This window comes from Nannospalax galili, unplaced genomic scaffold, assembly GCF_000622305.1.
Source record: "Nannospalax galili isolate Female #2095 unplaced genomic scaffold, S.galili_v1.0 scaffold490, whole genome shotgun sequence".
In the NCBI taxonomy this organism is placed as follows: domain Eukaryota; kingdom Metazoa; phylum Chordata; class Mammalia; order Rodentia; family Spalacidae; genus Nannospalax; species Nannospalax galili.
This window is the reverse complement of record NW_008329666.1, coordinates 340,675-355,818: the sequence shown is the minus strand read 5'-3', so window position 1 is coordinate 355,818 and position 15,144 is coordinate 340,675. Positions and strand designations below refer to the sequence as shown.

Sequence of the window (15,144 nt, the reverse complement as noted above, 5' to 3'; positions counted from 1 at the left end):
AATTTTATTTATTATTTTTATTTTAAGTGTATGTGTGTATTGCCTGCATGTAGGTAAGTGCACCCGTGTTGCACAAGGCCCACAGAGGTCAGAAGAGGCTGTCAGATCCCCTGGGACTGGAGTTATGGACAGTTGTTAGCTGCCATGTGGGTGCTGGGATTTGAACCTGGGCCTTCCACAAGAATAACCAGTGTTCTTAACCCCTGAGCCATTTCTCCAGCCCCCGGTGTGAGGTTTATTTTAAAGGACTTCAAGTTTCTCTTCATGAGAACAGTTGCCCTCAGAATGTGGGAGTAAATAAATGTTCGGGTTAACCGTTGAGCCATTCTAAACTTCCAATGGCTTCCATTATGACCTTTGGTCATAAAGGCAACTGATTTTTAAAATCAGTAGGCAGAGTTAGAAGAAAAATAAAAATGCTTTAAATTTTGTAGAAAATATAGAGTAGATAAAACGAATGCCTTTTGTGAGTTTTTATTACTTACCATGTGTGTGTCTTGTGGGGCCCTTTCGTGGGATCTATGTCAGTTTTCAAAGTATTTCTAATTTTTTCTTGTATTTATTAGACTGCCTTGTCTCACATTTTCATTTAGCAAGGTCAAGAGTTACCTTACTCCAGAAGAAATCATTAATTTTGCTAATTAAAAAGTATAGTGGAATCATCATCACCATTATCATCATCAACATCATCTAGGCAATGCCAGGTGGGTGGTGGACACCAAATCCCAGCACTCCAGAGACAGAAGCAGATGGATCTCTATGAAATCAAAGCCATCCTGGTCTACATAGCGAATTCCAAGTGGGCTGGGACTACATGGAGACCCTGTCAAAAAAAACAAACAAACAAACAGTAGGCAAAGAATTAAGTAAGATTTTGGAATAGTTCATACCTACCTACCAACTCTCAATAAAACAGGGAAGAATTATTTAATAAATGACATAAAGGCAACTGATTTGAAATAATTATAATGAACGGAAATGTAGACTAGATTTCAATTTTTAGGGCACAGATCTTGAAGTCTATCTAGTGTACCTGAAATAAATCAAGTTGTATAACTTATTAACTAGAGCAGATCATCAACTTTTTAAACTTTTATTTGCCTTCAAATGCCTTATGTTTGATTTCCCAAGAAAAGAGACAGCATATATACTCCTTAAGTTTTCTATGCTTGACAATGAACTAAAGTTTGTAAAAGTAACAGGAAAATTGTTTAAGAGTGAGTTTCTGGGCCTGATATGAAGCATTAGTATCTAAATCATTATTATCCACATCATTGCTAAATACATCATTAGATCTATGTCATTCGTTTTTACTTCTCTGTACAGTGCTTTAGGAAAGTGCTTACTTAGCATCAGTTTTCTAAGAAGTCATAACCTATTCATGGTCCTACAGAAAGCCACTTATTTATAGTTGATTTTCACATTGGGTTTATCAGTGCAATGTTTTTGGTGCTGGGGATCAATTCAAGGATCTAGATCATAGATGTCAGGCAAGTATGGTACCCTGAACTATACCCCAAGTCATGCATAAATTAAAAAAAAATATTTTGTTATTTTTATGTGTATGAGTGTTATGCCTGCATGTAGGTAAGTGCACCTATGCCGTGCAATGCCCACAGAGGACAGAAGAGGCTGAAGAAGGTGTATGATCCCCTGGAGCTGAAGTTACAGACAGTTGTAAGCCACCACATGTGGGTGCTGGGAACAGAACTGGGGAACTGAAGCTACAGGCAGTTGTGAGCCACCATATGTGGGTGCTGGGAACAGAACTGGGGAACTGAAGCTACAGGCAGTTGTGAGCCACCACATGTGGGTGCTGGGAACAGAACTGGGGAGCTGAAGTTACAGGCAGTTGTGAGCCACCACATGTGGGTGCTGGGAACAGAACTCTGAAGGAGCAGGACTATTCTTACTCACTGAGCCATCCTCTAGCCACTCTTTAACCTTCCATTGACATTTCAAACTTTCATTCTAATTTTCATTATCATTTCCATGTTTTCTACCATATTGAAAGAATTGTTTGAGAATTCTGCCTCAAATCAACTGAATTTTGAAAAGATAAAATCCCATTTCCTTTTATTTTTGCTCATTTCCTTTTTCCCTTGTAAACATCATTCCTTATAAATCCTCACTATTTCCTTGACTTTGCAATTCCAACAACAATTCTGGGCCATAATCAAATTGCAACTTACTTTGTACTTAAGTTCCAAATTTAAGTACATACATCATTAAGAACTTATAGACGTTTGCACTGTTAATTCATAGTTCCAGATGATCAACTGAAATTAAGATGACTAAAATAAATTAGTTGAAAGACTTGTTAGTTCAAAATGCCAGAGTCATCGAAACAAAATCTAGAATTGCATTTCAAAGTCCAGGTCCTTTGTCCTGTCGTTCTGTCTGTAGCTTGTCTCACCTTCCAACCTTCCTTCAGTTCTCGCCACAGCAATCTGCATACAGCAGCATTCTGTACGTGGCAGCCAGAACTAAGTATTCTTTCTGGATTTTTACATTTTATTTGTATTTGTTGTAGAAATAAAGATCAATAAAACACATTAAATTCTCGGTGCCCCGCTCTCTGATAATATAATGCCTTAATATTTATGTTTGAGTTTCTTTTTTTCTGAGAAATTTTTAAATGCTTTTTTGTGATTTTCATACAATATAGCTTGATGGCATTTTATTCGCTACCCTCTCCATACCTCCTACCCGCTGCCCCCAGCTCAATTTGAGTTTCTTGACAGGTTTTGTTCATGAGTTACCTAGTACCATTTGACCCTTTTTTTTGTTGTTGTTGTTGTTTTTAAAAAATATTTTATGCGTGGTGGCGCATACCTTTAATCCCAGCACGCGGGAGGCAGGCAGCGCGGATCTCTGTGAGTTCAAGGCCAGCCTGGTCTACATAGTGAGTTCCAGGACAGCTGGGGCTACAGGGAGACCCTGTCGCAAAAAGACCAAAAAAATAAAAATGTATATTTTTTATTCATTATTTTTATTTATTATTATTTTTTTACTTTAAAGCATTTACTGAGAATTTCATACACGCATATAAGGTGTTTGATCAAATCCACACCCACTCCCTCCCCTCCAACTCCTCCTGCATCTCCTCATCACTTTTTCCTGACAGCTTCATGTACTCTTTCTTTTTTTAAATGGGGCTTTTTGCTACTCTCACATTTTTGTGTATGAGTGTATTGCCTACATGTGTGTAAGTGCACTTGTGTGGTGCAATGTCTGCAGTGGTCAGAACAGGATGTCAAATTCCCCTCAGACTGGAGTTACAGATGATTCTTAGCCACGATGTGGGTGCTGAGAATTGAACCTGGGTCCTTTGCAAGAGCAGCTAGTGCTCTTAACCACTGAGCCATCTCTCCAGCCCTTTTTTCTTTCATTTTTAAAAAAAAATTAATTTATGCATATGAATGCTTTGCCTGCATGTATGTAAGTGCATCTTTGCATGGAGTGCCCACAGAGGCCAGAAGGGGGTATAAGGTCCCCTGGAACTGGAGTTAAGGATGGTTGTTAGCTGCCCTCTTGGAACTGGGAACTGATCTCCAGTTCTTTGCAATAGCAACCAGTGCTCTTAACTGCTGAGCCATCTCTCCAGGCCCTCTCTTACTGTTTCTTTATGATTAATCTGAGTTATATATTTTGAGAAAGTAAATCAAGATTGCTTCCCAAATATATTGAGTGTGATAGAATTGAACAGTGACTGACAGATGGCTTTTGAGATAAGCAGACATTTGTTCCTGCTGCATGATCTCCTTCATGAAAATGTGTTACATGGTACTGTGAACTCAGATGCAACATAAGTTATAGCTTGTGATTACTTTTGATGTTTAATTTTTAAAAATTGAATAATGAGCAATTGATTCACCTGTAAAGGGCAACATTTGTGCATTCTAGAGCATTCTGACCAAGGTCTATTGAATATTTAATAGCAATATTCATAAGTGATTATTTTAAGATGTTACTTTATTTTTAACTATATGTGGATGTGTGTCCGGGGGCGGGGCAGTGCATGTGAGTTCAGAGACCCCAGAAGCTAGAAGAAGGCATCAAATCCCCTGAGCTAGAATTACAGGTTGTTCACTGACCATGTGGGTGATGGAAACTGAACTCAGGTCCTCTACAAGAGCAGTGTGTGCTCTTAACCACTGAGTCATCTCTCCAGCCACAATTGTTGATCTCTTTTATGATGCACATATAGCTTTAGAATTAAAGAGACTTTAGTTAGATTACCAGTTACACTGGGCACTGACTAGTAACCCCACACTGGAGTTTAAAATAGGAGGAACATATTCCATCCAGATTCTGGGAGCCAGCAATCTAAAACAAAAACACTGGGAGGGCCACACTCACACAGAAGAGAGAGGAAAGAAACATTCCTTGCCTTTCCTTAGTGTCTGCTGGTTTCCAGTGATCCAAGGCTCCACTTGCTTTGACCACAAAAGGCCAGTGGGTGTTGCCATGCAGTATCCCCAAGGATGTGCAGGTAGATTTTAAGATTAGTACAGCACTCAGAAGTCCCTTACACCTTAGAAAAGAGTGGTATGTTGTAGAAATATGGAAAGAAAGCTAACATCCATGTTAAATATAAAACCTGCACCCCACTGTCAGAAATCCATGTTAAAGTAAGGACAGCATTACATTTAAAAAGAATGTAAACTGGGTGTGGTGGCGCATTATCTTTAATCCCAGCACTTGGAAGGCAGAACCAGGCAGATCTGTGAGACTGAGGCCAGGCTGGTTTCCATAGGAAGTTCCAGACCAGCTGGGGACACAGGGAGACTCTGTCTCAGAAATAAACAAATAAATAAATATTAAATAAATAAATAAATAAATAGAAAGAATGTAAATAATGTAAATAAATAATCATCTGTCTACTCTGGAAGAAGATTTTTCCAAGAATATGGATTTTTGTTTTTTCTGTACCCCGTTGGGTGCTGGGCACCTTACTAGGCAGTGCTTCCTCACGAGGGACCCACTGCAACCGTCTGTCTCGCTTCCTCCCCATCAGTGTGCCTCCTGAGTGTGACACTTTATCCTACAATAGTGGCCAAATGAAAGTTTCAAAATAACTTAGTCTCACCTCACTTCAGTCATTGCCCCCCACCCCTTAATCCTGAAAACAAAGCTTCTGAAAAGAGATCTTCTCCCCTTTCCAGTCACAGAACACTCGGACCCTTGATGCCATCAGACTAGTATTTGAGGTGTGGAGACCCAAGCTAAGCTCGCCATGATTTTCTTTTCCTTTTTTCTGTTTGACTTTGGTTCTGCCTTTGGCCTTGGGTCTTCCTGCTGCTGCTGGAGGCACCGCTGGGCACCCATGTGTCATCAGCCATTGTCATGTCCTGCCTTGTGCTTTGCTGGGAGGCTCCTTTTCTCCTCTGTTTGCAGAAGTTTGCAACTTTAATCACCACTGTGCAGAGAACAGACATCTCTCTAAATCTCATTTTGGTTCCAAAATAGTCTCAAAACCACAAGGATTTTGTGATTTCAGAGCAGTCAAGGACTCTTTCCCAAATGTATTTCATTAGAGTGGACTAACCGAACCAAACAGTTTTTTTTTGAATACTTAACTACCAAGTTATATTTAAAGAAAATGTTGAACAGTATCCCGAATTTAAATTTGAAGAGAATCTAAGAAGAATTTTTATTTAAAATTTGAGAACATCACATAATTATGATAAGGAATCCCCCAGATTTAATTTGAATCTGCCAACTTGTATTGTTTAATTGGATGGTAGCTGAATTGCCATGTCAGTTCATCCTGTTGAAATCAAACCATAAAGCTAGGAATGGGGGCTCACATGTGCGATCCCATGATTTGGCAAGCTGAGGCAGAGACTGCAAATTCAAGGACAGACTAGGAATACTTAGGGTGATGTGTTTAAAAAGAAAGAAAAATAAAGAGAATATAAAAATCCCCCAAACCAAATATAACCATAAAATGACCATGACTTTCATACAACAGAAGAAAATCTTTTAATCTCTGTTCTCACACATGAAAGGAACTCAATGTGCAAGACTTGAGAGTTAAGTTTTCTTCACCTATTTCTAACCTTTGCTTTTTAGATTTGCTTGGATGTATAGAAGAAATTCTTCCCAGTCTCCCCCAAAATGTCAGTGTTTGGGGGATGAAGGATTCCGTCCCAGAAGGTATAGTTTCACTCAAAGAAAAGCTGAGTGTCTCCTCTGATGAGCCCTTGCCACGTAGCCATCATGTTGCCTCAAGCCTCAGGTCTACCTGCCTCTATATTTTTACTTCTGGAACAACAGGTATGTCCCAATTTTCTGTCTCTCTGTCTATTTCTGTCTGTGTGTGGGGGGGTGGTGGTTATACGTGCATGTTTGCATCTATGTACCTAGAAGGCCAGAACAGGGCATCAGGTGACCTCCTTTATGTTCTTCCTTTTCTGTCTTTTAAACATCTCTTACTGAACCTTTTTGACTAGGCTGGCTTGCTGGGGAGCTCTTGGAATCCACCTTTCCCCACTCCTAATTGCTGGTTACCATGCCTAACTTTTCACATGAGTGTTGGGGATTTGAACTCAGGTTCTCATGCTCTTACCCATTGAACCATCTTTCTAGCCCCATCTTCCAATTTTTTTTAAAGGTTAAAAAATACAACACATTTTTCAGTCATTTGTAACAAATAAACGTATAAGAAAGTATGCTTGCAAGAAATTCCTAGACATTCTAGTGCAGATGAAAAGGTTAATTGCTTGATTTTAAAAAGGTGAAATGTTTTGCTTTTTAGTTACATTTTGTTGCTATTGTTTTGAGACAGGGTTTCCTTGTAGCACCAGCTGGCCTAGAAATCACTATAGAGACCAGGTTGGCTTCAGTCTCACAGACACCTGCCTGCTTCTGCCTCGAGTGTTGGGACTGAATGTGTGGGCCACCATACCCAGCGAAAGGTGAACTGTTTTGATGGGCAGATCCCCAAGTTCACTGGCTTTACTCTCATTTGAGATTTCCCAGTATGACAGAACAAAGGGCCCTGGAATTTCTCAAGACCTCAACCCAGCCCCAGAGCTCTGCCAACTTCGTTGACAAGATCTTTGGTACTCCTCTGGTCTTCAGATTCCTCATACCTAAAAATGAATAAATTTAAATAGTTTAAATAGTTGCTGGTTGTCCCTCTGTATTTCCAAATCTGTTATTATACTTGAAAGCAGTTCTCTCTATTCCAGTTAAATTGCTAAATCCAAGCGTAATCCAGCTACAGCTAGACTATAAGCACAGGTGGGTAGCTCTCCTTAGTTTCCTAGAATAGCTGGATCATGTGACCTACAGGAAGTCTTGAAGGCCTTGTGAGTCTGTGGGAAGACACAAAATGGAATCAAGAACTCCATTTTCTTTTTTTATTGGGAGGAAGTTTAACCAATGACAGCCAAAACCGACAATGAATCTGCTTGAGAATTAAAAAGGATTCTTGTTTTTTGGATGAGGGGAGGCATTGGTTTGAATGGGAGGACAAACACGCTTTTGTGATTAGCTTGAACATGGTTAGTGACTCTGATTTTCATGTTACAATATTGCTGTTGCTTGTGAGTAGACAACATTTTGTAAGCAAAATCACTATTGCATATTTAAAAAAATTTTTTTGACAACTATTTGGTGCCTCTTATCTCTTTTAACCTTTTAGAGAACAGACTTCATTTCAAAAATATCATTAGAATAAATAAATGAACTAGAAAATGCTACTATGTATCAGCTTGTCGACATAAATTTAACCTGACTTTGGAATTTGGAATTTTTCAATATGCTCTGAAATAGTCCAACAGGAGGTACTTAGCCAGTTTGCCTCATAGCTGTTTTCTTATGAAAAGTCAGAAGTAACTCTGGTTTTGAGACAGGGTCTCCTTGCAGCCCCAGTTGGCCTGGAATTCACTGTGTAAATCAGACTGGCCTTGATTTCACAGAGATTTGCCTGCCTCTGCCTCCTGAATGCTGATATTAAATCATGGCATGCCTTTAGTCCCAGCACTTGGAAGGTAGAGGTAGGCAGATCTCTGTGAGTTCAAAGCCAGCCTGGTCTATGGTAGTGAGTTCCAGGCTATCTGAGGCTACAGGGAGACCCTATCTCAAAAAAGACGAAAAAAAAAAAAAAAAAAAAAAATCCAACCGTCTCTCTTTCCCCACCCCAGTGAGAACAGGCTGGAGCAGATTGAAACTGCCATTTCTTCTTCACGGTTAAAACTGGGGTGTCTCATGCTTTTGCACAACTGGCTGAAAAAAATATCATTACTGACTTTGTATTTGGAATTTATTGTATTACAGCTATATTGCACAGAATTTTTTTAAATCTAACAGTTTTAGTCATGTGAGAGAGAAGGACCACATTCATCTGCTTGTTTCTGCTTCTAAGGAAGAAAGCCTGTTTCAGTTCTTTCTTTTTACATAACTGTTTCCCTATTTCTAAAGAGAATGGGTTACTTAGCAGATACTTAACACTTGCTTAGGAGGAGAAATCATTTCCCAGCACAGGAGGATTTTGTCTCTGTTCTTCTACTTACTTTATGATATTGATACTTTCTCTTCCTACTGTTGACATAAAAACACAACACAACTCTCAAGCAGATTCTCAAAGGGCATAAGTCCCTTCTGGAGCCAAATATGAGTGCCCATGGCCAGGGAACACAGACTCGGGTTGCCCCACATCCCATGTTCCAATGTGAAAGCATTTTCATGAAGTTTTTATGGTAACAGAAGAAAGAAAATCATAAATCAAATGTGTTGGTGGAAACATCCAGTAGGTGGCTACAGCAAAGTAGAGAAATCTCAGTTACTGGCCTCAGATGCTGAGTCTTTTGGTTGGTGAAAGCTAGGGTTTTGTTAAGTTAATGCATCTCAAAAGTTTCTTTTTTAAATCTGTTAGCCACAGGATGTTAAGGCAGGCACAGAGGTGGGCAAGGAATGACTATTTAAAGGACTAAAGATAATCCAAGATAAATGTAATTAGGTTCTGCACCTTCAATATTCCAAATTCTACACAATTACTGAAGTTCTAACCAATATTCAGCCTTGCAGAAGGTTCAGTTTGAAGATGCAGGTTTTTTCTGGGAACTTCCATTCACTATGCCATAATACTCTTTACCATTTATAGTAAATAAGTTGGGTGATCAGGATCATAACTTAGTAAAAACCACTTATTTTTATCTATTATTTTTTAGTGTGCATGAGTGTATTGCGTGCCATGTATATAAGTGCAATGTTCACAGAGGTCAGAAGAGTGTGTCAGATCCCCCGGAACTGGAGTTATGGATGGTTGTTAGCTGCCATGGGGGTGCTGGGAACTGAACCTGGCTCCTCTGCAAGAACAGCCAGTGTAACTCTTAACCATTGAGCCGTCTCTCCAATCCCTATAAAAACTATTTCTAAGTGAACTATATTGTGTAAGTTTTACTTACTTTCTTTCACATCAAGTTCCCCTCAATCTGAAATTAATTATTCTTTTGGTTTGTTCATTTGATTATGTATTTTGCTATACACCTATATATAACTGGTTCATATTCAGTGTTGTAATTTCTGCTGTTATGGTTCCTTCATATTTAGTCTTGATGGCGACTCTCTAGGGACCCTTGATTTGAGGAAGATTTGGTTGTATGTGGCAAGTGAGACACAATGAAGGATAAAAGCAAAGGATAGGAATGTGTTACTCACAGGTCTCAGAGCGGTGGGGCAAGCCATGGGGGGTGCAGAGGCAGCAAAGCGCTCAACCATCTGTTGGGGTGTGAGAGAAGGCACTGTGGGATGATGACTTTACCATGGTCCATTGGCATTATCCCTTAGGCTGCCATATAGGGAACATGGATTGAGTGGATTAAACAAAATACCCAAGAAAAAAGGAGTTTACATGACTCTGGTGTTAACCATTATGTTCATCATAGTTAACAACTGTAAAGTGCTGAAATTTGGGTCAGTAAAATGACAAACATGTCACTATATTACAATCATGTGGGACAAAAAGATTTCATAAGCTAAAAAATGATAACTGTGTTTCCAGTAACTGGTCAGACCTAAAAATGGGTGTTAAGAAAGAAAATAAGTTAATTTGTGATATCAACCTCTTTCTTTCTCAACAAGGACATATACCTGTGGATACTGAAAAGGTCACATGTACCTTGTCAAGCCCACTTTCTTGATGACGCCTCGCCACAGACCTCTCTTGTAGTCTTGACTAGTTGCTGTCTTCACCCTCACCTTGGAAATTTCCCTAAACAACCTCATTCTTGATCCTGTTTTTACTGAATCCTTGCCTGCTTTACTCTTCACTCTGTCAGTACATTGTTTTCAGGACTGTTCTGATAAAAAATATATGTAAGAGAACTCTTTTTAGAAATCCTCAAGTATCAAAAATGTCCTTTATTCTATCCTTACACGTGAAAGACAGCGTATGGATGCATAAGCTAGAAATTATTTTACTCAGGATTTTTATTTTTACTTGCTGGATTTTCTTTTAATTTTCTGAGTATAAATTAAGGAGTCTTTGTCTTTTTGCTTTCTTACACTTTTGATGAGTCTTCTGTAGTTTATAACACCACGTTTATACTTGGACTGGTCTCGTTTAGTCATTTTTCTTGGAAACTTATAGACCTTTTAAGGTTTAGAAACTCGTTTCTTGCAGTTCTATATGCTTTTTAAGTTTGAAAACAAAATCTGCATCTCTCGCTTTGTTTCTTTCTGTTCTTTTTACCTATTTTCTCCCTCTGTTACATTTGGTGGTTTGTTCATTCCTTCTTCTTTGGAACTTTTCCATTTTTAAAAGTTTGAGCCTCTTGGACTATCATTAATTTACTATTTTTTTTACTATTTTCTTCTCTGAGTTTTGATTTACTTTTTGAGATCTGTTTCCCAGATCTTGCATTTTTGGGATAATATTCTGTTGCATTTTGTTGCAATAATACATTTTTGCATTATTGATAATTTATTGTCTCATATCCTTCAATCTTGTCTATTTTTCCAACTTTTTATCTTTCAGGTTATATTGCTCTTTTTTTTGTGCTACAGAATTTCCTCAAATATTAGTTTTCTTTGATTGCCAATTTATAAAAGTGCAGGTAATAAAATGTAAAACAAACTAAATCACGAGTGTGTGTGCCTGGGTGAGGTTTATGTACTGATTGGTTTCCTTGTCCTGTATGTGGAGTGAGGCAACCCTGACAACTTGCTTTTACTTGTGAGCTATTGAGATTCCTCAGAAAAGACTCTTAAGGGAAAACCAGCAAGTCTTATGGAGGGAGTTGGAAATGTTTATAAACTTGTTCTTATCTCCTGTTTTAGTCCTTGTTTTTCCTGATGTCTCTAAAATTTTCCCAAGAGGAAAAATTCTTAGCCTTCTACAAGGTTGAATGAGCAGCCCATGACTGTGACAGTTTTTTAAACAGAACTCGTCACAAAGTAACCTATCTATGGTCATACATTTACCATCTATTCTTTGACGTGGCTAATCCCCTTATTTGTGAATCTTTCTAGGAGTCTGTGGAGGCAAGTGAGCTTCCGTATGGCTTTATCTTCAGTTTGGCCTTAGAGAGTCAGCTCTGACTCACAACACTCTGATCTTTCATGAAACTCTGTTGCTGTTTCCTCCAGTTCCATCCCTTTCTCCTGAGGGGCTGTGTCCTTATTCAGTCTGTCCTGTCTAGTTCTGCTTAAGAGGCTACCTCAGCCTGAACAGGGCAGGTATACATAAGTTTCAGGAGTTAACCAGCCTCAGCAAGTTATCCATGTCTGGAGCCAGTCTCCACCAAAATGTAGATTCCCTTCCTTGTGCCTTTTCCTTCTTAGGGATTCTTCTTTCTTTTGTCCATCATTATAACCAAATTGTAACCACAATTTCCAAAGCTGTGATTGCCTTGGAAATGGCTTTCCCTTGGCATGGTCTGTCCTTTACTTACATTCATCCTATCTTCCAATTCACTGGACAAATCCCAACTCCCTCCTTCCTTCCTGGGCCCTATCTCAATGATTTATTCAAATCAAAGTACATTGAAAAGTTTCAATGTCAGGATTCACAAAAGTTTAGAAGAGTCAAGCCTTATGGAGACCATTGAAGGTAACATTTCTCAAGAAAATTTTCACTAAGAAAAACACAAAAATTAAAAAGGGTTGACTGTATTAATTTAAGAAATATCTTTGATGTGTTTATAAAAGTCTCTATGCTACTTAAATCTTGAGCTCTTTAATCTGTTAATATGCTTTCTAAATATTTTAAGAGGGAACCCTACAATACAGTTTTATCATGTTTAATCGCTCTTCTGCTTCATTCAAACCCTAAATCCCATCAACTTTTGATCACTTCATTTGTTGAATAAGCTATCTGTTGTGTCCTTTATCAAAAAATTTACTGAGTACCTTCCATGGTTTCTGATGAATTAGTGATTTTGTTATCAACTTAAAGGTCACCAAATTAGGAAGGGAAATAAGCCTAAGACATTCAGTGAAGCACCTTGAATGGTGACACCAGCATTGGATATGCTGTCCTTCCTCCTAGACAATCTGTAAGTGAAAAGTTTTTATTTTAAAAGCTGGGTTGCCATGAGATTCAGGGACACTGCAGGGAATAAGGATATGGTGATTGAAGATCCAAGAGAGGACTTCACGGAAGCAGAAAAAGCATAAACATTTGCCTTTCTGTGTAAGGAACAGAAAGGCATTCTCAACAACCATGGCTGGAGTTAGTCTCACTTAAAATATTTGCATGTGGTTTTGAGGAGAAAATTTGGAGAGATTCTCAAAACAGGGTATAAAATTCCAAGCTTTTGGGAATAGTGACGTGGACTTCTTTTGAGAATAAAGAATGATTTTAGGATAGTGGGCAGCATACTTCCAGCTTCACATATAAGGTGATCCAGTTGGCAGAAGTGGAGCTCAAAGCCTGTCAGGAAATTTCAGAGTGGGCAGAGAACCAGGTAAACCTAGACTTCCGGAAAGCACGTTTGAAGTCACTGTGGACTGTGCTCCTCCCTTGGCCTCCCGTGGCTCCCCTGGCCTGGATTTTAGTGCCTGCCTCTGTGAAATCCAATGCTTTGTCTCATCACTTAGCATTTTATAAAGCAAAGCAAGTTTACTAATGAGGCAGATCTGTTAGTTTTTGTGGCTCTTAGGATTAAATTTAGGGTCTCATGTTCATGAATGCTAAGAAAGCACTCAACCACTGAGCTATACTTCCAAACATAATGAAGTAGATTTACAACAGAAGCCTGTGCAGGAAGATGTTTAAAAAAAATTAGGACCCTTTGAACGCCAAGACAGAACATGCATAGAATACAATAAAATCGAATGAATTAATGGACAGTACTAATCAACATGAAACAAGTTGTGTTCCTTGATAAAGAAATATAGCCTGAAACATATAAAACTGCTAATGTTCAACCAGGATCATAATATGCGTTAACCTATCAAATTATTTATTAATGAGATGAATCTATTACATAGATATTATAAATTCTATGGCAATAACAAACTCTAAAAAAACAAGAAAAATACTACCAGGCCTACAAATGCCAATACCAAAGCACTATGTAAAGTTTTTATATTGATCACAGCTGTACATTTTTATAAAAAACTAATTATAGCTCCTGGCCGGCTCTCCCGCCCTCAGGCCTCTCTTGGGGTAAGTCTACTGCGCAGCCCTCCGCGCCTTGACTCCCCCGGCCTCATTCGCCTTTCCATCTGCCCGGCTGTTCTCTGCTCCTGGTTTGGGCCCTGCGCCATTCCTGGTCTTGGGTCCCCAGACACCTGGGGAGCCAGTGCTGCTTCCTGACCCTTTTCACCCGGACAGGCTTGGTGCCTTCCTTGGGCCCCAGGAGCCCTGCCTCTGGACTCCGCCCTGCCCTCACCTCTCTCTGCTTCCCCGGACCTGCAACACCGGCTAACTCTCCTGGCCTGCTCCCCTATCCTCAGGCCTCCTGGGGTGGGTCCATGGCGGAGCCCTCTGCGCCTTGACTCCCCCGGCCTCATTCACCTTTCCATCTGCCCGGCTGTTCTCTGCTTCTGGTTTGGGCCCTGCGCCATTCCTGGTCTTGGGTCCCCAGACACCTGGGGAACCTGTGCTGGTTCCTGATCCTTTTTGCCCAGGCCAGCTTGGTGCCTTCCGTGGGCCCCAGGAGCACTGCTTCTAGACCTGGCCCTGTCCTCACCTCTTCCTGCTTCCCTGGACCTGCACCACGCCTAATTCTCCTGGCCCGTTCTCCTGCCCTCAGGCCTCTCTTGGGATAAGTCTACCGCACAGCCCTCCATGCCTTGGCTCCCACAGCTACGTTCACCCTTCCATCTCCCCTGCTGTTCTCTACTCCTAGCTTGGGCCCTGTGCCATTCCTAGTCTTGGAGCCTCAGACACCTGGGGAGCCAGTGCTGCTTCCTGACCCTTTTCACCGGGACGGCTTGGTGCTTCCTTGGGCCCCAGGAGCACTGCCTCTGCACCCGTCCGGCCCTCACCTCTCTCTGTTTCCCTGGTCCTGCAACACCCGTCAGCCTCTTTCTGGGGCTGACAGCCTCTTTCTGGGGCTCCGAGGCTTACCTTACCTCTCCCTGATCCTCTGCATCTGTACAACCCAGCTATTAAATCCACTCCCTGGGAAATCTTGGGGCTTCTTGCCACCCCATCTGCCTTTGCATCCCTGCGTGGCCTGGCCACGGCCAGGATCTCAGGCCAGTCCAACACCCAAGTTCCTGAGGCCAAAATCATTCTTAGAAGATTCCAGACCTAAGGAGAAAGTCTGAAAACTTCTGACCCACATTGGAATTGGGCCACCGTGGAACCCCTGAAGACAAAATCAATCCGGCTACGACAATATAAAAATCAAAAGCGAGAACCAGAAGCTTAGACGAACCAGCTCTTCATACCCAAAAAGTAAACCACAAAGACACATAAAGTTCAAAAAAAGAAGCAGAACTAAACTTGAAGGCCCGAGTATCACACAAGAGTCAGAAACTACAAAAGAAATTCACATGTCAAAATCACAGAGAAAAAATAATAACATGAAAAACCAAAATAACATATCCCCACCAAATACCAGTAATCCTCCAGAGGAGCACAATGAGAACCCCCTAGAGACAATGCAGGACATGGAACTCAAAAGAACAATGATGAATATGATAAAAGAATTCAGTGAATTTAAAGAACACACAAAC

The 15,144-nt window shown here is 40.2% G+C and overlaps 1 protein-coding gene across 1 annotated transcript in view; it reads left to right on the top strand.

Moving 5' to 3' along the window:
- Positions 1-15,144, top strand: part of Slc27a6 (solute carrier family 27 member 6) — a 67,094-nt gene that overhangs the window by 5,152 nt on the left and 46,798 nt on the right. Inside the window, exon 2 of the mRNA XM_008840881.3 lies at positions 6,079-6,282. Within this exon, the coding sequence (XP_008839103.1) occupies positions 6,079-6,282 (204 nt within the window). The remainder of the gene's footprint in view (positions 1-6,078; positions 6,283-15,144) is intronic.